At 38.5% G+C, this 26,470-nt stretch overlaps 1 protein-coding gene across 1 annotated transcript in view; it reads left to right on the forward strand.

Annotated features, from left to right (window-relative positions):
* LOC113002712 (cytochrome P450 4C1) overlaps window positions 1–14,131 on the forward strand; it is a 30,330-nt gene extending 16,199 nt beyond the window's left edge. Inside the window, exons 7-11 of the mRNA XM_039453157.1 lie at window positions 6,619–6,725; window positions 6,807–6,875; window positions 11,884–12,052; window positions 13,712–13,888; window positions 13,965–14,131. Of these exons, the coding sequence (XP_039309091.1) occupies window positions 6,619–6,725; window positions 6,807–6,875; window positions 11,884–12,052; window positions 13,712–13,888; window positions 13,965–14,131 (689 nt within the window). The remainder of the gene's footprint in view (window positions 1–6,618; window positions 6,726–6,806; window positions 6,876–11,883; window positions 12,053–13,711; window positions 13,889–13,964) is intronic.
* Window positions 14,132–26,470: the final 12,339 nt, after the last annotated feature.

Consider the following 26,470-nt stretch of genomic DNA (forward strand, 5'->3'; position numbering starts at 1 on the left):
ATCCAATAGCTCCTCGGTATGGAACCTTCTCGATCCCCTCGTCGTTTTTCGACACCGGCAGCAACGTTGTATTCGGGTCGCTTGACACGCTCACCGACATTGCCTTGGACATCCCGAATCTCTCGAGAATCTTCTTCGCATACAGAGTCTGGTGTACGAAGATGGACCTTTTGTCTCGATCTCTCTCTATTTGTGCCCCGACAAATAGACTTCCATTTCCGACTTCCGTGATCTTGAATGCTCGTTTCAAGTACCGAAGCACGACTTCAATGACTCCTTTTGTTCTTCCGATGACTAGCCCGTCATCGACGAAGAGAGCGAGACAAACCGTCTTGCTATTTACCTCTCCCACAAATATACACTTATTCGCGGATGTTTCTTGGAACCGGAACTTTTGCAGAAACAAACTGAACTTTTGGTTCCAGCATCTCGGTGACTGCTTGAGTCCGTACAGCGACACACTTGCTCTTCTCGAGTTTCTTCATCCATGTTGAGTTCCTCGGGTGTCTCCATGTAGATTTCCTCGTCCAGAGTTCCGTACAAGAACGCCGTTTGCACGTCGAATTGTGCAATCTCGAGATTCTTCGACGCCGCGATTGCGAGAAGCACTCGCAACGAATCATATCTCACAACCGGTGAGAACGTCTCCGTGTAGTCGATGTTCTTCTCCTGCATGAAGCCCCTGGTGCACAGCCGTGCCTTGAACCGACAAATCTCTCCTTTCTCGTTCTTGAGCTTCTTGAAGACCCACTTCGAATCGATAGGTTTCATCTTCGGATCCCTCTTGACTAAATGCCACGTACCGTTCTTCTCATGCGACTCTAGCTCGGAGTCTATGGCTTCTCGCCATTTTGCTGCATCCTTGGACTCGACAGCCTCACGGTACGTGATTGGAATATCGCATTCCACTGCGTCGGCATCATACCTCGAGGGCTTCTTGATCGAACTCCTGTTTTGGAGCTTTCGCACTGGCTCATTGACTTGTTGTCGATCTTCATCGCGCTGCTCGTCGTCCACAGCATTCTCGAAGACTTCGTCGTCCTTTTCTTCCTCGTCGAAGCTGTCGCCTTTCGCCGGAACTAGAGCTTCTTGCTTGACCTTCGGGAAGATCACTTCTCGTGCATCTTTCGGTTCTGACAGCTTCACACTTCCCCGGTCGTCTCCCGGAACGTCACATCGCGTGGCACCGACACACTCTTCGACACCGGGTCAAACACACGATAGTTTGACAAAGTGCTATCGTATCCCACAAAGATCATCTTCTTCGTTCGCGCGTCTAATTTGGTTCTCTTTATTTTCGGCACATTCACGTATGCCTCTGAACCAAATATCTTTAAGTGATGCAAATCCGGTTTCACGTCCATCTACAACTCGTACAGGGTTGCACCCATTCTCGTGGTCGATGCACCGGCTCGGTTGGCTAAATACACCGCTGTGCTGCAAGCCTCTGCCCACAAGTTCTTCGGAAGTCCCTTCGCCAACAGCATCGTACGCGCGCTCTCAACTAGCGTGCGATTGTCCCGTTCAGCTTTCCCAGTCGGGCGTATACGGGGCCGTATACTCTCGCTCGATGCCTCTCTTGTCCGTGTACTTATCGAATGCTCGATTCTTGTACTCGAGACCGTTGTCTGATCGTAACACTCGTATGTTTTTTCCAAACCTGTTCTTTATGAGCCGATCGAGTTTCTTGAACTTCTCTAGAACTTCGTTCTTGTGTTTGAGAAAATACGCGTACCGAAAATTCGTTGCATCGTCCTTGAACACAATCATGAATCGAGATCCTCCGATCGATTCCATTGACATCGGCCCGCACACATCCGAATGTATAATCTCGCCGGGCTCCGTGTCAGCACGCACACGCGTCTTCTTGAACGCCTTCCGCTGGGATTTGCCCTCCTGACAGGCTCCGCAGAAATCTTCCGCCCCATCAGTAATGATGCCGTCGATGAGCTTCTCGCTCACCAGTTTGCGCATCGCTCGTACGTTCACGTGCCCAAGTCGCTCGTGCCACGCCAGAAAACTTGTTTTCGCAACGCTCGCTTCGTTTTTGTCGTCCGCGCACTTCGTTTTGAATAGCATCCGATACAAATTGTTTGTTTGTATCACACCGTAACCGACAGTGAAACATCGGTTGTCGAACTTTACGTATTCATCGAAGAAATACACCCCGATTTTCTTTCTCGCGCACGCGCCGACCGAAAATAGATTCTTCTTCAGTTCTGGTACGTAAAGAACTGTCTTGATATGCGATGCTATCCACTTCCCGTTCACAAACTTCTCGATGTCGACTGTACCGACTCCCAATGCATAACATATGTTATCGTCTCCGAGGGCGATTTTGTGCTCTCCCATCGGTAACTCGCGAAAGTCTCGCAACCACTCGCGTCGGAACGTCATGTGCTGTGATGCTCCGCTGTCGGAAATCCAGCAGTCTTTTTTATTGGCTTTCAGTATCGCGTGCGCCAAGTCTGTCGGTATCTTGCCGAACCCGCTTTTACCGGCAGCGCTTTTCCCGCTCTCGACAACAAAGGCACAATCGCTCGATTCACTCGTACCACGATTCCCCTCTTTTTTATCCTTTTTGCACTCGCGCGCAAAATGTCCCAGCCCCTGACACCAAAAAACACCGCACTTTCTTTTTATTTTTTCTGTCTTAGATGTCTTTACCGTCTTTTTTTATTTTTCGCTTCTCGCGAACTCGCAATCGATTTTGATTTTTCTTTCGATTTCTTCGAGACCACGCACTTTCACTTTCGTCGTTTTCTGTCATTCTTGCTTCTTCTCAAAGCAGCCGTTCTTCTAAATTCTGCAACGTCTGCATATCCGGCGGCATGTTGTCCCACGCTGTTTGAAATGTCGCAAACTTTGATGTCAGACTCCCCAGGATCTTCGCCATGATCACTGTATCGGTCACCGTTTCGCCCACGTCGAGCAACTGCGCTGCCATATTTTGCACCTTTGTAATATGCTGCGTTATCGAGTCGCTTGCACTTATGTGATACTCGTATAAATGCGTCGACAGCAACAGCTTATTTGATGCCGATATCTGTTCATGTATTCGCACTAATTTTTTCCACATTTCACACGCGTTCTCATACGTAAACATGGGCCTCTTTAGTTCCGGCTCGAGCGTCGAACTCAACAAATACATCGCGTTTGCGTTTTGTACTGACCACGTTTCACGCGCGGCCCCCGCTTCCGGCATCGACTTCGAGCCATTTACGATATCCCATAACCGATGGGCCATAAATAACGTCTGCATCTCAAATTTCCAGCTCTGGTAATCCGTACCATCGAATTTCGTGATATTCTTTACTGAGATCGCCTCAGCCATCGCGGATTACTTTTCGCTCGCACACCGCGTTGAATTCACTCGCGAACGCGATGCCAATATGGCCGCCCTCTGCAGTCTCGCGTGTCTCTACCAGCGCTTCACGCGCACCACGTTTTCACTCTCTCGCGATTTTTCTCTCTTTCGCGCGACTCATTCGCGCGCTCGACAACTCAACTATTCACACTCGTTTCCGCAAACGTCTCGCACTCAGCGTGCCTGAACCCATAACCTATTGATGAAACGATTGTTGTGAGGGAAGAGTCTCTGAGGAGAATTATCGAGCAGGTTGAGGAGTTCACTTACGTGTTTCTATTTTAACAAAACGGTAATGGAGAAATAAACTTTATTATCTCGGAAACTCGTTGCTTATACAAAAGAGACTGTTTGTTCAGTTTCGCGGTTTCTCTTTACTTTAATGACTCTGAGAAACTAAGACTCTTTCTAGTGTTCTCTCTAACTTTCTATCTCGTGCGTTAACGGACTAGACTTTTACTGTAAGATGATCGCGTGCTCTCTCGTGGACTGCCAAACACGAAGTAACTCCGGAAACCGAACACGCGTACTTTCGAGCCGCTCTCGCTGGTCTCGGACTCCTATTCGCCGAGCGTTTGCCCGTCTCTGATTGGGCGATCGCGCCTCTCATCCGACCCGCAACGAACTACTCCAATACAGACCTTAGAACATATACTACTGGAAGGAGTGTAGGTCTATAATTCCTGTACATTCAAGTTGACGCAGAGAAGATTGACATGGATGGAGATACAACGCGTACAAGTTTGACAAGGATAAATATAAAATGCGCCTAGTCGGCAATGCCTATGCTCCGACGAATGAAAGCCTAGACACGCGTGAGAACTGCGAGGTGATGAAAAACAGCAGTAACATCGGTTTGATTTGTCTTGAGCATGCGCATTTTCAACTAGGCGCATTATATATCCATCCTTGTCAATCTTCTCTGCGTCACTTTTTAAGCCTATTTCTCTCTCTCTCTCTTTCTCTCTCTCTCTCTTTCTCTTTTTGAGATTTGATATGTAGCATCTCTGAAGTGAGCCGTTTGAAAATATGCTTTTCAACATCAAAAACTTGAACCTTGTCCCAATTAAAATCATGACCGCAATGCAATCTATGGTCAGTAATAACAAAATTAGTGTTTGTATTTCTACGAATATGTTGGCGGTGTTCTGAGATTCTCGTGTTTAATTGTCTTCCCGTCTGGTCCACATAAAAAGCATCGCAGTCATTGCACAATATTTTGTACACGACGTTCTTTTTGGAGGTATCTTGGAGAGGATCCTTATGGACTTTGATCAAAGTTCCGAGTTTGTTAAGACTGTAAAATGCCAATGAAGAATCAGTATTGTTTGTCATGCTCTTGAATTTGTTAGACACTGAATCAATAAAGGGGATCGTAAACCAATTTTTTGTTTGTTCAGATTCAGAAATATTAGTAAAATTATTCTGTTGGGTATTTCGATTATGGGTCAGACTTTTTAATTTTGTTTTTATAGTTTTAAAAATAAAATCTAATGGATAGTCAATACTCAAAAGAATGTTTACTACTGACTCTAGATTTTTTTGATGAAATTCAGGATGCGACAAAGAAAAGGCTCTGTCAACCATTCCCATGACAACACTTCTCTTTTATGAGAGCGGAAGTTGAAACAAAAAACTCAGATATCTTTCTGAAAATGTAGGTTTGTGAAACCAGTCAAATTTAATCTTATTGTCAGAAATTAAAATCGTAGTGTCTAAAAAATTAATTTTATCACCGCCGACTTTAATAGTGAATTTTAACCTTAGATGAATCGCGTTGAAATTATTCAATAACGTATTAATGTACGGTAGTGGTACCGCTGTGACAATCGTCACGTCGTTTACGTATCGGTAATAAAAAGCTACAGGAAAATCAATTGTTTTGAGCACCTCACTCTCCGAATCCTGAATAACTAAATTGGCAATGATAGGCGATAGCGGAGAGCCCATAGAAGTCCCAAAATTTTGTTTGTAATATTGATTATCAAATTTAAAAAAATTCGAGTCAAGAACAAAACGAACGGCGCCCACAAATTCGTCTCGAGGCATTTTGCAATGTTGCGAGATGAGGTTCCATCTCTTGTGAATACTGTTAACAGCCAGTTCTGTGGGAACGTTCGTAAACAATGACACAATATCTAACGATATTAATCAAAAATTACTATTAATTTGTGAATTATTCAATTCCTTTACAAGCTCGAAGCTGTTGTCAATGTGCCTACGAGCTGGTGGGATATTAGTGGAAAGTATTTTATGTAAAAACGTTGCCAACTCATATAACGGACTGACAATCAATGACAAAATGATCCTAAGGGGGCAGTTCGCCTTGTGTACTTTCGGGAGACCGTAGGCTCTAGATATTAAGCCATCGCTACAGAAAATTTTTTTGTAATTAGAGTCTGAGATATAATTTAAATTCTTCCACTTTGGAAACAGCGTTCTAAGCGTACTCGTCAAGTTTTTTGATCTTTTTTTGATTATCGTATAAGTCTCAATGTCCGACAATATCTTATTTAATTTAATCGTGTAATCATCCCTGTTCAAAACAACCATAATATTACCCTTATCAGCCTTTGTGATTATCAAATTTGGATTGTCTTTTAAAAAACTATGAGTAATCTTAACTAAATTTAAAAATTGTGATTGATTCCTATAAGGAGAAAGAGATAAAATTGTTAATAAATTATTAAGTAAAAAAATGGAATGGTTTCTGACTGCTATTTGTAGTGGACCCGGAAATTTTTTGATATTCTGTTCAATATTTTTTTATAAATTTAAATATAACAATTTTTTTTGTTACTAATTGGTAAGGAGAAATTCTCACCAAGTTGTAACAAACATTGTATATTCATAGGTATAACTGTAGATAACAAATTCAAAAACTATTTGTTCCTGATGATAACAAAGAAAGGAGAGGGAATATTGTTAAAAAAAGGAGGAATCAAGGGAAATAGTGAGAAGATCAGAGGAAATTGAATCAGATACAGATTAGTACATATTTATGTACTAATAGTAAAATACATGTACTATTATTATTGACGCACCAACTACCGCGATTGACTCGCGTTTTCTAGGTTTTATTCTCTAATTTTAATATTGCCGAGTCTATCTTAAATATTTTATCTATATATCTATCTTAAATATCTCTCTAGTTTAAATATTTTAATTTTAATTTAATATTGTTTAACAAAAGTTACTAATAAATATTATGAGATTAGTATCTACTTATATATTTATATAATTTAATTTAGTGCAAAAAGAACGGCCCAATTTGTTGGATACATTAATATTCGAATCTCAGAATGGTTTCCTAACTGATTCCGACATTAGAGATGAAGTCAATAGCTTCATATTTGGGGTATGCATATATTTTTTCTTCTTTTTCTACTGATATATATTATCATTATTATCCAATTATAAAAAAATTAACTACTTACAGGGTTATGACACTACGGCAATTGCTATTTCCTTTACATTATCACTACTGGCTGAACACGGAGATATCCAGGTATTTATTATTGAGCATTGTGATTAAAAAAAATCTAAATAATTTCTTTAATTCTACAAGTTTTTTATTAAAGTAACAATAACATAAACAATAATGAGTTTTGTTGCTTGCGTATTTTTTATTTATTTTTTTATTTAGTATGTAGAAAACGTTTTTCTAAAATTATACTTTTTTATTTAATCGTTTTAAACATAGGGGAGTTCGGGGAAATTCGGAAGACTTTTTTTTCTTTTGTGTCTCCTGAGTTCTATATTCATTAAAAAGAAGTTGGACGGTTTGAAAAGTTGAACCGTCCCCTTCACAATGCTATTACAGATAAAACACGGAAATGTATTTGCTTTAAAATACATACAAAAATGTCTACCAATGGCAAATATTTTGAATAGCCCCAAAACCAGGGTAATTCGAAGCTAAACGGAAAATATTTTGAAATTTGTTATAAGATAAAAAAAATGTAAAACAGTTTATTAAGACTTTGTTTTATTCAGAAAATATATATAGTATTATGAAGAAATGTTACATACAATAAAAAAATACAAATGCACAATAAAAAATTTTATTGCTTTTGCGTTTTTGAAACAAGTCAGAAACTATTCGTATTTTGTGTAATTACATCTGTTGAGTATTAAATTGTGTATTTGGTACATACAGGGTCATGGAAAAGTAAGAAATTCCCCAAATACTTTCGTTCTCTTACATTTTATAAGAAAATGTTTCACACAAAAATTGTATAGTTTTGAGGAGGTCAAACGATGGTGTCATTAATTTGACCTGGAATAGTTGCTTGAAGATCACGTAAAGGACACTTTCAATTTCTTTAATGGGGCTGCCTACATTTTATTGCATATTCTTGTAGCTTATCCCGAGACCTCTCCGAAGCATTACAAAAAAAGTTTATTTTTGTTGGGTACTTTCCGAGTTGTGAGGCTTGAAAGCTACAATGTACTGTCACTTTCAAGCGTCATAATTTGGAACGTACTTAACAAAAATAAACTTTTTTATGGAAGTGTTTTGGAAAGGTCTCGAAATAATCTACAAGAATAAGCAATATAAAGTAGACAATCCTATTTAAAAAATTAAAGATGTCCTTCACGTGATCTTTAAGCAACTATTCAAGGTCAAATTAATAACACCATCTTATGACCACTTTGAAGCCATACAACTTTGCCTAAAACATTTTCTTGAAAATGCAAGGAAACGGAAATATTTGGGATGTCCGATACTTTTCGATGACCTTGTAGAACGCAAATATGAAAGAAAGAAATTGTCCACACGACAATTCGACGTTTGGTATTTCAATTAGCCCAGACATCAACTGTGCGCTTTATTGCGTATGATCGACAAAAAGTAGACATCATGCAGCAAAAAGTAAACACAAAATGTGTCAAATACATTCAACTGGGCACGGTTATATATTCAAAGTTTTCAAAAAGAATCTTATTTATCTTATTTAAGTTTTGAAAAAATGCTGAGAAATTATTAGAAATTATTAGAAATTACTCCGACTGTCGCAAAACACATTTTTGACTATTACGACGTTAATATGACGCCGTCACCAACAAAACTTTGTTAGCAGCATCGTTACATTAGGACGCGTTTACAGTATTTGAAGTAAATTTTTAATATATACCCATACAAAGATATTTCCATTTTTCGAGTTGCCTTGTCTCCCGAATTGCCTCGGTCATCCTTACTTATATAAATATATTACACATTTTTTATATATTATATTTATTTTAATCTTCAGCTGACACACTGAATCTCGTACACTCGCGCTATTTACAAAAATGCTTGGCATTTATAAATTGTAGGAGTTGGAAGCAAAGAGATTATACTATAGAGGGGAAGAGCCAGCCACGAATGCGTAAGCTAATAAAAAGTGATAGGAAACGAGATGATCCTCACCATTTTTGTTCAATCGTGCATGCGCTGTTGATTTTCGCAGTCAAGTGGGGAGGATATGAAACAAAGTACACTATACCTCCCTACTCAGCACCACTCAGCTCGATGCGCGCGCACAACATTAGACAAGGACAGTGGGGATCATCTCATTTTTTTTCTCTTACTATTAGCTAAATGCTTTCACTTACAAAAGCCCTATGCTTATTAAACACCTTGGTTGGGAGACAGGAGTCCGGGAATATTTCTATCAATATTCCCACTACTGATTCCCCATGACAGTAGTCTCCGATAATCGACATTTTACACAGTCGAGTTGTTTCAAGTTACGGGTGCACTACACCCACTGTATCTGAAATGTACATATCGTCAATAAAAAGAAAATTAGATTTATCTTTAATAAGCAAAAATAAGTTAATTAGTATTGTATAATTTTTTACATTATTTTTATACTCTGACCAATAAGAGACTAGTTCGTTTCTGCGTTTATAAAAAAATGTCACGATTTCACCACTGCAAGAAAAACGCGTAGATGATATGCAATACTTTTGTGGGGTGTTAGATCAGGCTAGCGTTAATTTGTTTATAATTTATAATTTACTGTAAGATAAAACAGAAAAATGTCATAAAGATTACATATAAAATTTATTTGTAACTCTCATCAAGCCATTTCTGACACATAATCTTACTTCTTTAACGTCGCAAACGTGTACAAAATGAATGTTTCCTAGATTATATAAACATTTCCGAAGTTCAAGATCCTTGCGATTTGTTGAAAGAAAATAAAATAGCAAAACCAAAAAATTACTTATTATGTCCGTCAACACTTCATCGTAAAACATCGTATAAGGGTTTGAAACAAATCGATGTGTTAACTAAAAAGAAACTTAATTATTTACCACTCTAGTTTCGTTTACCAGTTTATTCAGACAACTGTCACTATTATAATTTTTTCACGTAATGTTATTTGTGTAGGACAAGTGATTGTATTTTTTTGCCCTGGAGCAATTGCGCTTTGTATTGTCTCAGGAGCGTATCTCGCTCTGGGCCTATGTTCGAATTGGAGATATAATTGTTTCAAATAGGCAAACTCGTGTGGGATATCTCGCTGATACACGGCAGGTGGAGAGAGAAACTTGTATGATATCGACTTTGATTAAAAAACGGACTAAGGAGTGCCGAAGAGCCTTTCGGACTCTTTATTTATCAACTTACGAATTGCCACGTTTTCACTCCTCTTCGTTTTGATTTTCGAAATCTTTGCCCCGATTGGGCAATCTAGATTTTCGGTTTCTAAGCGCGGTGAATAAAAGACGATCGGCCGAAAACGATTGCCGACGCGACGGTCCCACGACAAGTGACGCCAATATTATCTTAAGACGGTTGTTTACAAATGTGTTTGCAATTGTAATATTGACGCCGCATCGTCCGAACGATGTTTGTTTTTGGCTAATAATTGCGTGTCAACAGGAAATGCTCGAGGCCTTTCCTAACGTCCAAGATTTCCCTTTTTCGTTTTTCGTTACCTCTTTTTAGTATTTGTTGTGCCGCGCCGTTCGATTGTCGCCTATTCTTTATGATGCATGTATTGCATCCGCATATGTATACGCGATACGAGTTTCGCGTCGTTACACGATGTGTAAGCAATATACTACAAATAGAAAATTTGCTGCAAATATTCCGTTTAAATTAACATTAATAAAGTATATTATACTGTATTTTATGTTTTTTTTAAGTTTCATAATTAAAAATAATTAATTTATTCTATCAATTCATCTTTTTTTACGCTGAAAAAATTATCTTCAATCAATTAGCTTTACCTTCTAGAATAAATGTATTTCTTGAAAATAATCTAAATAACAATATTTTTTTCTTAAAATATATTCATTTACTTTTCAAAATCTGTTGGAAAAATCTCTCTCTAACGGTTTTCCTCTCAAAACTATGAATTTAAAAAAAAAATGTTTATTTCGCGAGTACAGTTTCTTCTCTCTTGAATATTTCAAATATATTCAATTTCTCGATTTTTGCTCTTATTTATTTTTTTTTGACATTCTGGCGTATCGATTTAAAAAAAATGTTACTATACTATACGTTACATACAAAGATATTCGTAATTGAAAATAGTCAGATAACGTACACTCAAATGTGGCCAAATATCAAATCCGATATAATGTGTCAGTTGAAGGTTAAACATATAATTTATATTTAATACTTAAAAAATTAATTGCACGAAACGTTTTTAAAATAAGTGTAGAGATTCTACAATCCCATTTCTATGTACATAAATATAAGGTGACCAACTAAGGAAAAAAGGGAGGAAATTTCTCTCTTTCAATCATATTCCTCTTTTCCTCCCTTTTGCCATAAAAGTCGTAGAAATTTCTCCGTTTTCAAAATTGTTAAATGAAAACAATGAATTGAGAACAGAGAATAAAGAAAATCTTTTTAGTTTAGCTTTGTAATACAAATCATTGCTAACCAATCAAAAACATTGTGACAAATAAGATAGATGTCTTACTATCATATAGCTTCTTTTTTTACTTAGATAGGCTGCGTTCGAAAATTGTACCCGTCGAGTAGAGTTACTTCAAGTGACCAATTAGGACCAATTAGAAGAAATATTAAAATTTCTTGATAATGTAAAGGCTGTTGATGGTGCAATACAATTTTTAGAATGTGCAATATCAGGATTTTTACAACGATGTTGTAAATAATAAAAAAATTGTTAGAATTTTGCAAAACAAAAGCTAAATATAAAAACAATAAAAAAATGAATATTGAAAAATCAATTTTTATTTTAAAAGATATTTTAAAATAGAGTTATTTTTTAGTTAATTTTTTATTTAAGACTGCAAAAAAAGTACATTAAATATGTGATTAAATATTATTTTTAGTTAAATTGTTAAATATAATTGTAAAAAACGTGTAAAAAATGATTTTATGTCTTCCTTCGGTTATCACCTAGTAAAATTGATGTTCCCCTATTTTCTTCTATTATCCTCATTTTTGACAAAAAATTCTCTCCTTTTTCAATTTTGGTGTTGATCACTCTACATAAATGTCTAATAGTAAAAAATAATCTCTATAATTAACATTAATGAAACAGGATCGTGTCAGAAATGAAATTGATGTTAGTATGAAGGACACTGAAGGAAAACTTACAGAATCATCTTTACAAAATCTTAAATATTTAGAAGGATGCATTCAAGAGTCAATGCGTTTATATCCGCCTGCTCCTCTCATAGCACGAGTTACTTCAGAAAAGGCACAATTAAGTACGTAACTGTTATATATATTTTTACACGTAATATAAAATATGTTATATATAAACATATCAACGAAAGTTATACAGTTATATGATAAAATATATGTTCTTTTATTTTTAAATTAAGTTCTTAAATTATTTTATTAGGAATATAAATAAGTTTCCGCCGTTTTTTATCAAAAATTGGGCATTTATTGTGAAAGAACGGTACCTAATGTTTTATTCGAAGTATTGTCCATCGCTAGCCACTACTTTTTCCCATTTTTCTGGCAGCATACGGATACCGCGTCGGTAGAATGCTTCATCTTTTGAAGCTATCCACAAATCGACCCAATTTTTTGTATCTTTATATGATGTGAAGTGTTGCTCAGACAGGTCATGCGCCATCGATCGAAACAGGTAGTAATCAGAAGGAGCACTGTCTGGTGAATACGACGGGTGGGTATAACTTCCCAATTGAGTGTTTCCAGGTAGGTTTTGACCGGCGCCGCAACATGTGGACGAGCATTATCATGCAGAAGAATAACTTTGTCGTGTCTGGAGTAGTAGTAGGCACGTTTTTCCTTGACTCGGCTCGATCTCATCAATTGTGTTTGGTAGAGAGCCCCAGTAATGGTTTCATTCGGTTTGAGCAACTCATAATACACGACACCAAGCTGATCCCACCAAATACACAACATGAGCTTTTTTCCATGAATGTTCGGCTTAGCTGTCGATGTTGAAGCATGGCCAGGTGGTCCCCATGATTTCTTCTTTTTTGGGTTATCGTAGTGGATCTATTTTTCATCATCAGTGACTATTTGATGCAAAAAACCCTTTCGTTTATGCCTGGCAAGCAGCATTTCACATGGGAAAAATCGGCGTTCAACGTTTCTCGGCTTCAGTTCATATGGAACCCAGTTTCCTTGTTTTTGAACCATTCCCAATGATTGTAAGCGATGTGATATTGCTAGTTGAGTCACTCCTAATGTAAGTGCAAGGTCTTCTTGCGTTTGGCACGAATCTTCATCTAATAATGTTTCCAATTCCGCGTCTTCGTACACTTTCGGCCTATTGCTACGTTCTTTGTCTTTGACATCAAATTCACCGTTCTTAAACTTGTGAAACCACTCACGGCAACTTCTTTCACTTAAGGCAGCCTCACCATATGCTTCTACAAGCAATCAATGCGCCTCGGTTGCAGATTTCTTCAAATTAAAGAAGTAAATCAAAAGCTCCCGCAAATGACGCTTATTCGGCTCAAAACTCGACATTTTCGTACGAAAAAAGATATATGATGCTGATATAAAATCGCTAATATTTTAAGGTTATGTTGTTGCCAGATGTCCAACCTTACGATATAACGTTTTACAACAGATAATTTCAATCATAACATACTAGTGGCGCCATTTTTTGTGAAACGGCAGAAACTTATTTATACTCCTAATATTTATTTTAATAAATAAAACTAATTAATTTTCTTATAATGCTAATTACACACACACACACACACACACACACACACACACCCCCACACACACACACACCCACATTCACACCCACACTCACACCACCCCCCCCCCACACACACACACACACACATATTTTATGAATCATATTGTTATATATTTTCTAAATTTTTATAAAGTTTCATTATTTGAACATTATATTTTAATAAAGTATTTTTCAGAGTCATATTTAATACCTCCCGGAACTATCACAATTTTATCTATCTACGCACTACATCATGATTCAAATTTTTGGCCAAATCCGGAATTATTTAATCCGGATAGATTTACAGAAAAAAATAACCAAATACATTCATATTCATACATACCTTTTAGTGCCGGGAAGCGAAACTGTTTGGGTAAAATATTTTTTTATATCATTTTATGTGTGTAAATGGATTAATATATATTAATTTAAGATATATTAAATTACAGGTCAAAATTTTGCTTTGCGGGAAATGAAGATAATAATATCAACATTAATTCATAATTTCTACCTAAAACCGGTAGATTTATTAGAAGAAACACAATTGGAAGTTGATATGTTGTTGCACCCTATTACTCTGAGGCGTGTAACATTTATTCCTATTGCCAAATCATAACAATTTGTAATGTTATAATAATAAAATATTCTAATAAAACATTTTACGTATTTTTAATATATATTCAAACTTGAACTCTTATTTATTATAAACTTAACATAAAACATATAGAAAGTATACAACTTTTATCTATGTTTTTATCAGTTAATATATTATTATTGGCCACTGAAAATCGTTAGCTTATTATAATGCATTCTAATTCGTTGAGAATCATTTTTGGAGCATTTACTTTTGTGTGTCAAACGAATATCGATATATTTTTGTATAATAAGAATAATCAATTGGTATCGATGATCATACAAAGGCTCTTGATCTAAAATATGATTATTGTTATCTAAAATTGCATTAGGAAGTAGTTGTAGTGTTTTTGGTATAAGCTTGTTATTTATATCTTTTAACAATAAATGAGTATGTTGACGTATTATTTTCTCAGCACTCATACAAATGAAAATGACATCTTTCGAAGGAAAATGCAAACCACCACAATTTTTTTAAATTGTTAATTTTGATTTATCACTATCACCTTCTAACATATCTTTACAAATTTCACAAATTAATTTTTTTTTCAGTGAATGTACTATTGAACCAGCTATATGCTTCACGATTTCCTCAAAATAATTAGAAACATACCAGACTGCGTTTCCGCAATAATTGTAATCAAATAGTATACTATGATTACTTTTCAAATAATTATAAACTGGAAAATTACTAATTTGTTTTTGTTGTGGAACCTTTTTCTTTCTTTTTTATTATGAATTTCCGTATTAGTTTTTGAAATTGATGTATTTTCATTATCTGCTATTGTTTGTTTTATTTCGGTAATGTTAGTTACGTCTGAAATTAATAATATATTGTCTTGCGGAGTACAGTTTGCTAAGTAGACACTAAAACATTCATATTATTAACTAATAATTTAGTGTAAGCAGATTGATATTGTACTGTTGTTGGATTATTATTATAACCATTCATTCTTCTTATTAAACCAAAAAACATTTCAACGTGATCCTGAGATAGTTTATAACTTAAAACAAATTGAACAATATTATTTTGTATCAAATCTGTACAAAGACTAAATAAGTTTTTTAGACAAATAATAAAGCAAAGAAACCCCGTTTTAACAGATAACACCGCTTTCAAGGACTGATTTACAAATTTTTTGTATTACTTGATTATTATTAATTATAGAATTTTCTTTGTCTGTTGTCTTTATGTTATTGTTTTTTCTCGCAACAGGTACATCAATTTCTAATTTTTCAATTTAATCAATAAATCCATCAATTTTTGTTTTGAATTGGGATAACAAATCTTTGGTAATAGCTTTTTGTCCTGGCGTCTTACAAAATTTGTTCTTTACATCAAAAATATCGTTTATAGTTTTACAAAATTTTGCTGTAAATGAAGTTTTTTCAAAGTTTTTATCTTTAATTTCAAATTTAAGGAAATGTAATGCATTTGATATCTACGCTTGAACTTAATACTTGCGCCGCCAGTGAAACTTTCATTTCTTCGTTTTGAAAATAAACATGTCTATCTTGTATTTTGCTTGCACTGTGCAAGCCCTTACTAATTTGCTTATTGTGTAACCTTTTTATGTATTCCCAACTAATACTTTCTTTTTTATTATATATTATAGGTCCTTTTAATGTAAAATAATTTCTTACTAACTTGAGCATATGACACGGATCAAAAAACACGTAGACAGGTGTTATGCGTTCCTTTCTCGGAGTCGTTGGTAGGAGCCCGTCGATTGGAGACGGTTGAATCAAACACTCGTGTACGGTTAATAATAAAGTGTTTTATTATAGATGGTTACACTGTCTGTTATTCGAGATAGATACGATGGTGGCGGACGCGACGCGGTATTGTCGCGTGCTTTAACCTGAGTCCCCCCATTACGGCGTTGATTCTCTATTTATTGGAGAGCCGGCCGATCTGGCTTTGCCGACTCGGCAGATCTGTTGTCTACTCGCGAAGGTCGCCTGTTCAGCGTTCCCGGTATCGGTTACTATGTCGTGAGGTCAGCGTTACCGATACGGTGGCGTAATATAAACAAGTTGTGTTTGGTGATTAACTGTTTCGTCAGCGGTGGCTTTCACCACCCGTGACATTCCTCCCCCTTGAGTGGAAGGAAACGTGGGGTACGTTCCCGTTTTTTTTTTTTTGCTTAAACTTAATTTTATTGCTTAATTGCCTAGTACATTATTACGTCGTCGTGACGCCGTTTTTCTTCTCGTTTTTTCCGTTGGTTTGTTGTCTCGCGTCGACGTTTTACAAACCATGAACTCGCTATTACTATGACTACTATTATTATTATTGTTCCGGTGCCTAGGGGGTACATAACATATTTGTTATTTACTAAGCTATCGTCGCCTTTGTCCAACAGGTTGTCTATTTCCTCTATACTTAGTTTAAGTTTATCTAGGTCGTTGGAGCTTCTGATTATCGGTCGTAAGGCTGCCTGATCTAGTTTAGTTTCGCTAACTTTTTCGCGATCGCTTATGGTCTGTAATGTCAGATTGTATTAGGGTAGGTACGTCTGTATTGTGTTTGTTCCTACAGTCTTTCGGGTCGTTAGTGTTACGTACGTGGTTGTCAGTTTGCAGTTTCCTGTCATTATTAGTTTACCTGTTCGTTTGATCGTGGTTTTTTCCTCCGCTTTATTTTCGCACTTAATGCTAACTTCCTGAGGTTGCGGTGCGGAATATAGCCACGCGTTTTCTTCGGTTAATGTGGTCCAGAGCGTGTGATCCGAGACTAGGAACTGTTTCTTGCAGTATGTTTCTTGTCCCGGCGCTTGCGTGTACATTTGCACTTCGCATGGTGCTGTGTTTCCTGCGTAGTAAGTCGGGAAACTTGTAGGGCATGTGTAAGTCTCGCCTTCCTTCACGCACTTGCTGGCTTCCTCCTTGTCTAGTAGTATGTAGTGATGGTTTTCTTTATCTATTGCCAACAGTGGTTGGTCGATTTTTACGTATGCGAACACGTTGTCATGCATTGGCGTCGGTAGCGCCACTGCTTTTATTAGTTTGTATGTTGGGTACGTTACTACTGGGAAACGCAGTACCGTGTGTATACTACTGTGTCCAAAAAGTAAGGTGACATTGCATTTATTTCGAAAATTCTTTATTTATTCTTGCAAATCAATTTCGTCCCCTTCAAAGTAATCCCCCCCTGATATAATACACTTATTCCAACGGATTTTCCAATCTTCGAAACAGTTGTAATAATCGATTTCATGAATGGCCTTTAGCTCCTTCTTCGCAGCGGCTTGAATCTCTTCTATCGACTCGAAACGGTGTCCCCATAGCCAGAAGTCGCATGGAGCCAAATCAGGTGAATACGGTGGTTGTGGAACGATATTAGTCGAGTTTTTGGTTAAAAAATCACGAATCACCGTTTTGAGTCGATAGAAGAGATTCAAGCCGCTGCGAAGGAGCTAAAGGCCATTCCTGAAATCGATTATTACAACTGTTTCGAAGATTGGAAAATCCGTTGGAATAAGTGTATTATATGAGGGGGGGATTACTTTGAAGGGGACGAAATTGATTTGCAAGAATAAATAAAGAATTTTCGAAATAAATGCAATGTCACCTTACTTTTTGGACACAGTAGTATATGGTTCGTCGTGGTACGCGTTTACTGTAAGGTAGTTTTGGATTGTTTCCCAGTTTTCGACCTTTATGCTGAATGGGAAGTGAAGTCCTTTTGTTAGCTGTGTCGCTGCCTCCCTGAGTGCGGCTATTATCGCTTCCGTACGGTACAATCTTGTTATTATTACTTTGCCCTTGGCGAAGGTCAAGTAGTCGAGTATATTTTCGGTGTCTCTGATCAGATCATTTAATATGGTCGTCAAAATCAACAAATGTTCGTTCATGTCTTCTTGCAATGTGAATTTTGCTAATTGTTGTTCCATCCTCTTCGTGGTATTTGTTAATAATTGCTCGTTAAACGTCAGCACATTTTCGAGATTGCCAATGTGTGCAATCGTCGAGTTCAATACCCTGAGTTGATGTTTCACTGCATGCTGCAATTTTTTGTCGTCAGTGTGCAGCAGTTTCAGTTGCTCGTCTATTATTTTAGCATCCTCGGCATCCATGGTGCCAAAGAGCGCCTTGCCGAATGTTCCGATTGCGTTGACCAAGCCACGTCTCGGGTTTCGTGCCTTGTATATGGTTTGCAGCTGATTCAGCAGTGCTGTTAATTTTGAGTGATCTCTCTCCATTATCTTCAGGATGTTTTTACAGGTCTGCCCTGCATTGTTGACTGTCACTCCGCACTTTTTCTCGGTATCCTTTAAATATTCTTGGAATTGATGGTACCTTACTTCGAACCCCTGGATATTCAGATTTATCAGTAGTTTCCAAGTCGATTCTACCTGGTTCATGCGACCTATTTCTTCGAAATACAGTCCGGGCTCATGACTGAACGTTTTCCAACTTATGTCCGCTTGTGAATTTGCGAACTCTGCCAGGCATGGTCTTGCGGTAATTAACCTGCAAGGTGAAGGTCTGCGTTATCGTTCTGCGAATTCTTATACTGCAAATATTATATCTCTTTTTTTTGTTCCTCTTCTGCGGCTTAACGTTAGTTGCCGCCCGGCAGTCGCGTGGTTCGCTGCCGTTTGTTCGTATTCTTATTATTATTTTTTTTTGTGTATTATGTACTGCGACGGGTGTCACGATTTTTTCTTTCCCCTACGCATTGCTGGGCGTGTCTTCGTTCGCAGTGGTTGAGGGAGTTTCGTCGTCTGCCCATGGGGGTAGGGCTGCATCTTCGCCCTTACTCCCCTGAGGATGAAGTGGACGAGCCTCCAGGCCAAGTGGTGCGTCCCTCCATCCGAGAGCTCCCTCGGATTATTGTGGTGCCTGACACGGTGCCCTCTTCCGATCGTCCGTCGCCTTTGCTTTGGGCCCCGAGGGTCGAGGTCCGTATTCCTCGCCTTCTAATGGTTGAGGTAAATACCACCACTGGCCAGCGAGTGGTGCGGTCTAGGACACTCCTTCGATGATCTTGAGGTGAGTAAGGACATAGCTCCTTCTGGTATGCTTTATTTCTACAGCGCTTATCTTCTACTAAATTTATTGCTTATTCTAATGATTTTCGGCACGCTCGTTTTAACGTATTCTTTAGTTTTCAATGAAATGTTTTAATCTATTTGCGTGAACGCGAATGGTTCGTCTGCCTCGCTTAATCGTGTAATTGATTCCCTCGTGATTTTCCATTACTACGTACGGCCCTATCCAGTGTGAGTCCAGTTTTTTTGATCTTCCTCGGCGCGCTGTTTCGTCGTGAAGCAACACCTGATCTCCTACCCTGAACTCTTTTTTGTTCGCGCTCTTGTCGTACTGTATTTTCGCTTGCGTTTTAGCCTTGTCCACGTTTTCCCTTGCGATCTGGTTAGTTGCGCGTAATCTCTCTCGAAGTTCCTGTGCGTAGTCTTCGTAAGAGTATGTTTCTTTCGGTGGCCTTGTCAGTGCCGTCGGCATTGTGGCGCGATGCCCGTACATCAGCTCGAAGGGTGTAAACCCTGCAGCTGTATGTGGCGTCGTGTTAGGTAAGGTTAGGTTAGGTTACAGAATTTGCAGATGAAATTTTTTTTTATTTTTTCCTTGTAGTACTCCCCTAGGCGAGTAAGACCCTAAAGGGAATTTGTGGTCATATCAATAGTTTAGTCAGGAAAAGTCGAAAACGATTTTTTGGAACTTTTTTTTTCGAATTTGACCAAACCAAGGATGCATTCTTTAAGATCTCGAGTAGCCCCGTCGAAAAGGTCATATGAACTTTTGTCGTATCTCTCACCGTTTGGCCGCTAGAGGGCCGAAAAGAATTTTTTTTTATTTTTTAAAGGTTTTGTACTTTTTCCTTATAGTACTCAACGAGTCCTACATGAAAGGTCATATACACTTTTTTGATATCTCTCACCGTTTGGCCAGGAAAAGTCGAAATAAATTTAAAAAAATTTTTTTTTTTACATTTTTGAAGAGTACTCCGTTAGTGGAACAATACGTCTTCTTTCCATTTTGTAAATTTCGATGTTTGTTTTTTTTTAGGAGGTTAGGATTAAGGGTTTTTTGACAATTCAAAATCGAGTTGATAATTTTTCCTTGTAGTAGACCTCTAGGGGAGTAAAACCCCGCAAAGCACTTTAGGGGCAGACTATTAGTTTAGCCAGAAGTCAAAATAAATTTTTTTGACTTTTTTTTTGAGGAATTCAACCGACCCAATAATGGATTCTTATGGATCTCGAGGAGCCCCGTCGAAAAGGTCATATGAACTTTTGCCGTATTTCGCACCGTTTGGCCGCTAGAGGACCGAAAAGATGTGATTTTTTACTTTTTAATGGTTTCATAATTTTTCCTTATAGCACTCGACGAGCCCTACAAGAAAGGTCATGTGCACTTTTTCAATATCTCCCACCGTTTGGCCAGGAGAAGAGAAAAAGTAAGTGGATTTTTTTTTTTTTTGTTTTCTCATCGGTTCCGTATAGTACACCTCGAGGAGAAAAATACGTCTCGCTTCCATGTTGTGAAAAAACAAATTTTTTTTTTTTCAAAAATTTTTCTAAGTTTTTTCGATTTTGAAGGAAAAATTTTTTTTGTTTTTTCGCGTTTCTCGACGTTTCGTGACGTTCTTTGACGATACAAACGAAAAAAAAAATTTTTTTTCTATTTGAGCGCGAATCTCGACGTTTCTCGACGTTTCTCGACGTTTGAACGCATATTGCTTTTTTTTTCTTTTGGTGAAATTTGGCCCACTAATTTTGAAATATCGGTCAAAATTGGACTATACCGATCGATAGAAAAGCTCGAGAGACGTCTTTTGGACTCATATTTCTTTGACCGATTTTTTGAAATTTTTTTTTTCCGGATTTTAAAGGAAATATGTAAAAAATCGATCAAAATTGGACTATACCGATCGATAGAGGAGCTCGAGAGACGTCTTTTGGACTCATATATCTTTGACCGATTTTTTGAAATTTTTTTAAGTTTTTTTCCGGATTTTAAAGGAAATGTGTAAAACATCGGTCGAAATTGGACTATACCAATCGATAGAAGACCTCGAGAGACGTCTTTTGGACTTATATATTTTTGACCGATTTTTATTTTTTATTTTTTTTTTCCGCTCTAACCACGGAAAACGATGTGAAAATGAGAGAAAAAGAAAAGAAGAGATAGATATAATTGGGGGGGGTTGTAACCGGACGAACAAATGCTAATTTCCGAATTTTCACTTTACAGGTTATTTCACCTACCTTTAAGATGAATCCTGCGTGAATTTCACGGTCGCCAGGTAATTTGACCCTCTAATTACCAAGGAGAAGTATGTAATTGTCGTTTCTTTCTGTTTCAGGAATCCTCGTACGTGATTGGCCAGGCTCGTCCTTCCTGTCAACGGTCGTCGTGGGATTGATTACGCCGCTGCGTAATGTTCGTCGGTACACAGGTAAGTTTATTATTTCGTTTTCGTGCACTGAGTTTAATGTTTATGCACTTGTTATTTCAGGATAGTGACATGTGAATGGGATTTATCGATGTCGGTTGCGCAAATCACTTATGCCGATTTACATAATATAATGTTTATTGCACACACATGATAATAAAAGAAAATAAAAGTACAATTGGTCCCTAGTCACTATTACTATTGTCCTTAATTAATAACTTAACTGTTCGCGTCGCGCGCGAGATGATGCAATGTTGCATCATACCACGTATGCCCGATGGCATAGGTCTGTCTCTGAGCTCGGTCTGTAACCGACTGACTGTCAATATGGCGACGCTTGGCTTCTCTCGTTGAGGCCCCTATTTCGGACGACGCCATGTATCACTCCGCCAAGATGGCGGTGGTACCACAACAGCGCGCGAACTGGCTGTTTGAATATGTGGTTATATTATAATTCATACATATTTGAAATTGAATAATTAAAATGAATGGCATTATTATATTTTATGTTTCATATTGCTTATTAAGCTTAACCTAAATTATTAAAACCTTGTTCGTATGCAAGGGGTGTGGATTATATTACATTGCTTAACTCTATGTTTGTAACAATGGTAAAAAATATTAAAAGATTAATTAATAAACCGGGAATAAGACAAAATAATAGAATAGAATGATGTAGTACAACAAAAATAACATAAAAGAAAATTAACATGACATAACCTAGCGTTCGCAATGTTTTGAGGTATGTCGCCTTATATCTATTGTGTTGTCTGATTTCTTATCTAATTCCCGAGCTGTGAATCCGCGCTGTCATTTGGGATTTCTATGTTCGCGGAGGCCGGCGTTTCCTTGGTCTCCGCAATCGGGTTCTCTGGCGCCTCGCCGTGTTGATCCACGTTGTGGGTTGGTGATGCGCTCATTGCTCGTCCGTTACTCGGCTCGCCGCTGCCTGCGGTGTTGTCCGGTGGCGTTTCCCTTGTCCCGGGGTCCATATTCAGCTCCTGGAGTGTTTCTACGGGGGGCTCGTCCTGCCATGGGAGTCTCCGTAGTGCAACCACGGGATAATTTTCCCGCGGTTGCAATTTTCCCGCCAAATTGTCGTTTCGGTTTGGCGGAACGGCAATTTTTGATGATTTGGTGGGGTTTTCTTTGGTTATAGAGTACCTTTGCGTGATGTTTTCTTGTTTTATGATTGTCGGCTTGGTTTTGACAAATTTGCCAGCCTCGTTTCATCATCTTCCAGTTCTTTTCCTCCGGTAAGACGATTTTGTCAGAGTTTCCGTCCATGTGTCGAACGATGTTGTCTCTTTTAAGGAACATGTGTGGATCCGTTTGTGGTGCGTTCATCAAATCTGGGTGCGCTTCTTGTGCTTCCCGGATGATTTTTACCCAATCGTCGGTCCTGGTTCCATCTCTTGCGTTTTCAATCAAACCGATGTACTTGTCATCCTTCATGAGTACGCGCCTTTCGTCTGCGCTTCTGGATAAAGTATGGCGAATGAGTTATCTTTCCCTGGAATATAGATTACATCTAGGTCGAACTCCTGTAGAAAGCTGAACCATCTAGCAATCCTTGTGTTGTTTTGCACACAGGTGCTCAAGAATTGCAGGGCTCGGTGGTCAGTGTGTACTCGCACTTGTCTTCCTAGTAAGAGAGTGTGCCATTTCTTCAGGGCCCAAACTAGAGCTAAACATTCTAGTTCGGTGATTGTATAATTTATTTCAGCTCCATGCAACGCACGGCTTGCGTATGCAATGGTAAACTTTTCTCTGCCGTCCTCCTTGTATTGGTAGAGTCGGGCTCCCAATCCAGTTCTTGCTGCGTCGACATATATGCCGAATTTGTAACCTGGACGGGTCAAATAAAGGTTTGGTGCTTCTTCGAAGGCTAATTTTATCTCCTCGAATGACTTTTGTTGCTCATCGTTCCATGCGAACTTCTTTCCTTTTCTTAGAAGCTCCTCCAATGGCTGCGTCATTCTGGCTAGATTCTTGATAAATCTGCGGTCCCAATTTACAAGACCGAGAAAGACTTTCGTCTCTCTTATTCTTGGGTCTTTGACAGTTTCTGATGGCCAGTTTCGTATCGGCGTTTATTTCCGCTTCGATCTCGTTGAAAGTGTGGCCTAGGAATTTGATTTCCCTCTGTATGAACTCGCATTTGTCCTTGTTCAATCGAAAATCTACTTCCTTCAGCTTTCCAAGGACGTAATCAATGTGTTTGATATGCTCTTCCAATGTTTTGGAGGCAATCAAAATGTCGTCGAGATAGACGATTAAGAAGTCGTTTGCATTTGGGCCTAAGGCTTTGCTCATAGCCCTGGTGAAAGAAGCTCCGGCTGTTTTTATTCCGAATGGCATGCGTCGAAAAACGTACGTTTGGCCATTAAACATGAATCCGGTATACTTCTGGGATTGTTCCTCCAATGGGATTTGCCAAAAGGCATTGCTGATGTCGAGTGAGGTATAGTATCCGTTTGGTCCAAATCAGCGGAAAACCTCCTCTATTGTAGGTGGCTGCGCGTAATCTTCGCACATCCTCTTGTTTATTTCTCTGGCATCGAGACAAAGTCGAATGTCTCCGCTTTTCTTAATAACGACCACAAGTGGGTTTACATATTGAGTAGCAGCTTTTTTAACTATCCCTTGCTCCTCTAAGTCGTCGATATAGCTTGCGACTTTCTCGAAATGTTTATCGGGAATGGGATATAACCTCTTCTTGTAAGGTGCGTTAGATTTAACCACAATTTTATGCTTGTAGTGGTTGACCAATCCTATGCCGTCTTGGAAAATCTCGGCATTTTTATGGATTATCTCACGTAAGGCTTCGTCAGCCTCTTCCATCGTTATTGTAGCGATGGTTTGTTGTTCGTTGTCGGCTTCCGCTTCGAAATTCACCGTGACTCTATCATCGCATAGCACGTTGGTGTGATATTTTACAAGGAAGTCTATTCCAAGTACCACTCTGTATGCCATTTGTTCAACGATGTAGAACTCGTACTGAAACTTCTTGCCGTTAAATTCGAATTCGATTCTTGCTTTGTTTGACACTGCTGCGCCTCTTCCTGCGAAAGCTCCTTTTAAGAAGAACTTCCTCACTGGCAATGCATCAATTATGTCATTGGTGGTGACCAAAGCATCATACAGCTCCTTCGTTATGGCTGAGATTTGTGCTCCGGTGTCCACTAGCGCTTTCACTGTGAACGCTTTGAATTTTATGGTAATAAGTGGCACGTTAACCTTTGTTATTTTCTGGTTTTGCGCCTCGGTGAAGGTTTCCTCCACGTCTTTGATCATATCCTCTATCCTAAGGATATTCAATGCATCTTCGACTGTACTTGTGGTTCTTTTGGCTTTTAGCACTCGTCGTTTGGCTGATTTTTCGCGGGAATTAGCGTTATCCGCGCGAATCGTTTGAACTTGTAGGTTGCTTTGTACTGGAACTGTTCTTGTGGCAATTTTTTCGTCACTGGGTCGTTCCTTTTCCAAATCCTTTGAAAAGATCACTTTGCGTTGATCTAATACAGCTTGACTCGGTGTTTTCTTCATCACTTCCACTTCTCCGTCTTCTAGAGTAACTGGAATTGGCTTTGTTCCGGTCGCTTTACGCTGCTTATCCTTTTTAGCTCTCAGAATCTTCCTTTCTATGGTCGATTCTTGTTTTCGGACTGTTGTACTATTGGTACATTGTTTATTAGTGGTCCCTTTTATTTGATTTTCATTAATATAATCCGCTTTCGGAACTCTTTTCTTTGCGGTATTAGTTAAAGTATTGGTGGCCCCTAAATGTTTATTTTCTTTATTGTATTCCGTTCTCGAGGCTCTTTTCTTAACGGAAATGTGATTTTGTTCCACGTTTTGTGGTTCGTTATCCCATTTGTCCATGAAATAAGTGCTTTTTCCAATGGATTGTTTGCTGTGGGATCTCGCATAGTCCTTTTGTAACTGACTCATGCGTTTTTTATACGTTTTTAAATCTTCTTCGGAATGGGATGGTGTTTGGTTTCCCGCCAATTCGTCCTCTCGGTGTACGGTCGGATGTTGTGGCTGAGCGGTCTCCGAACTCGTCAACTCGCTCGCGTTTGACTCGTCATCGAAGTTTTCTTGACGAACGGTCGGTTTCCTCCCTCTCGAATAGTTCTGGTCCATCAAATGTGGTTTAAGTTCGTCACCGTGACGGTGGATCATGTGAATGCCACCTAATTGTTGTTCGGTTGGCATTGTTTTAGTTCTTGGCCTTGAGTTTCGCTTTCCCCTTTGTTTGTTTCGTGGATATGGCGAATTGAACTCTGGCATGATAATATTCATGGATCTGTCCGGAAATTTTTCGGATTTGTCCAGAAATAACTCGGTATCTGCGCTGTCATCTATGTTGACTGCTCTATTTGATTGGCTGGATACTGGCACTGCTTTGCTCGTGTCGTCGCGTATTACTGTAGCCATTCTTCTGCGTGTTTGCGGTGACTGCTGCTGCTGCTGCTGCTGCTGCTGCTGTTGTCCCACATTCTTGTGTTGATTCTGCTTCTGGTAGCGGTTGTCGATCTTAGCGACGTTCTTCCGCTGCATAGCTTCGTCATCGCCGTCTGTAACCTCGGTGATTACGACTCTTCCATTCTGGTATTCTCGCGATCGCGTTTGAAATGAGTTGTTGTTATTAAATCTCGCTCGCGGTTCGCTCGCTCGATTGGACTCATTGTTCCACGATTTTTCTGACGCGGTTATAGCCAATGGTTTTCGCGATGGAAATGCGGCTTGTTGACCGTAAGGTCTGTTGAATTGCTGTTTATTTGCGTTAATATTCCGTTTTGGAATGGTTCCGGCTTTATTTACATTTTTGTTTGCGTTATAGCTACCTTTTTGTGGTTCGCTTTCGCTTTTACGCCCTTTGCGCGTCGCTTC

Source organism: Solenopsis invicta, chromosome 8 (genome assembly GCF_016802725.1).
Source record: "Solenopsis invicta isolate M01_SB chromosome 8, UNIL_Sinv_3.0, whole genome shotgun sequence".
Lineage (NCBI taxonomy): Eukaryota > Metazoa > Arthropoda > Insecta > Hymenoptera > Formicidae > Solenopsis > Solenopsis invicta.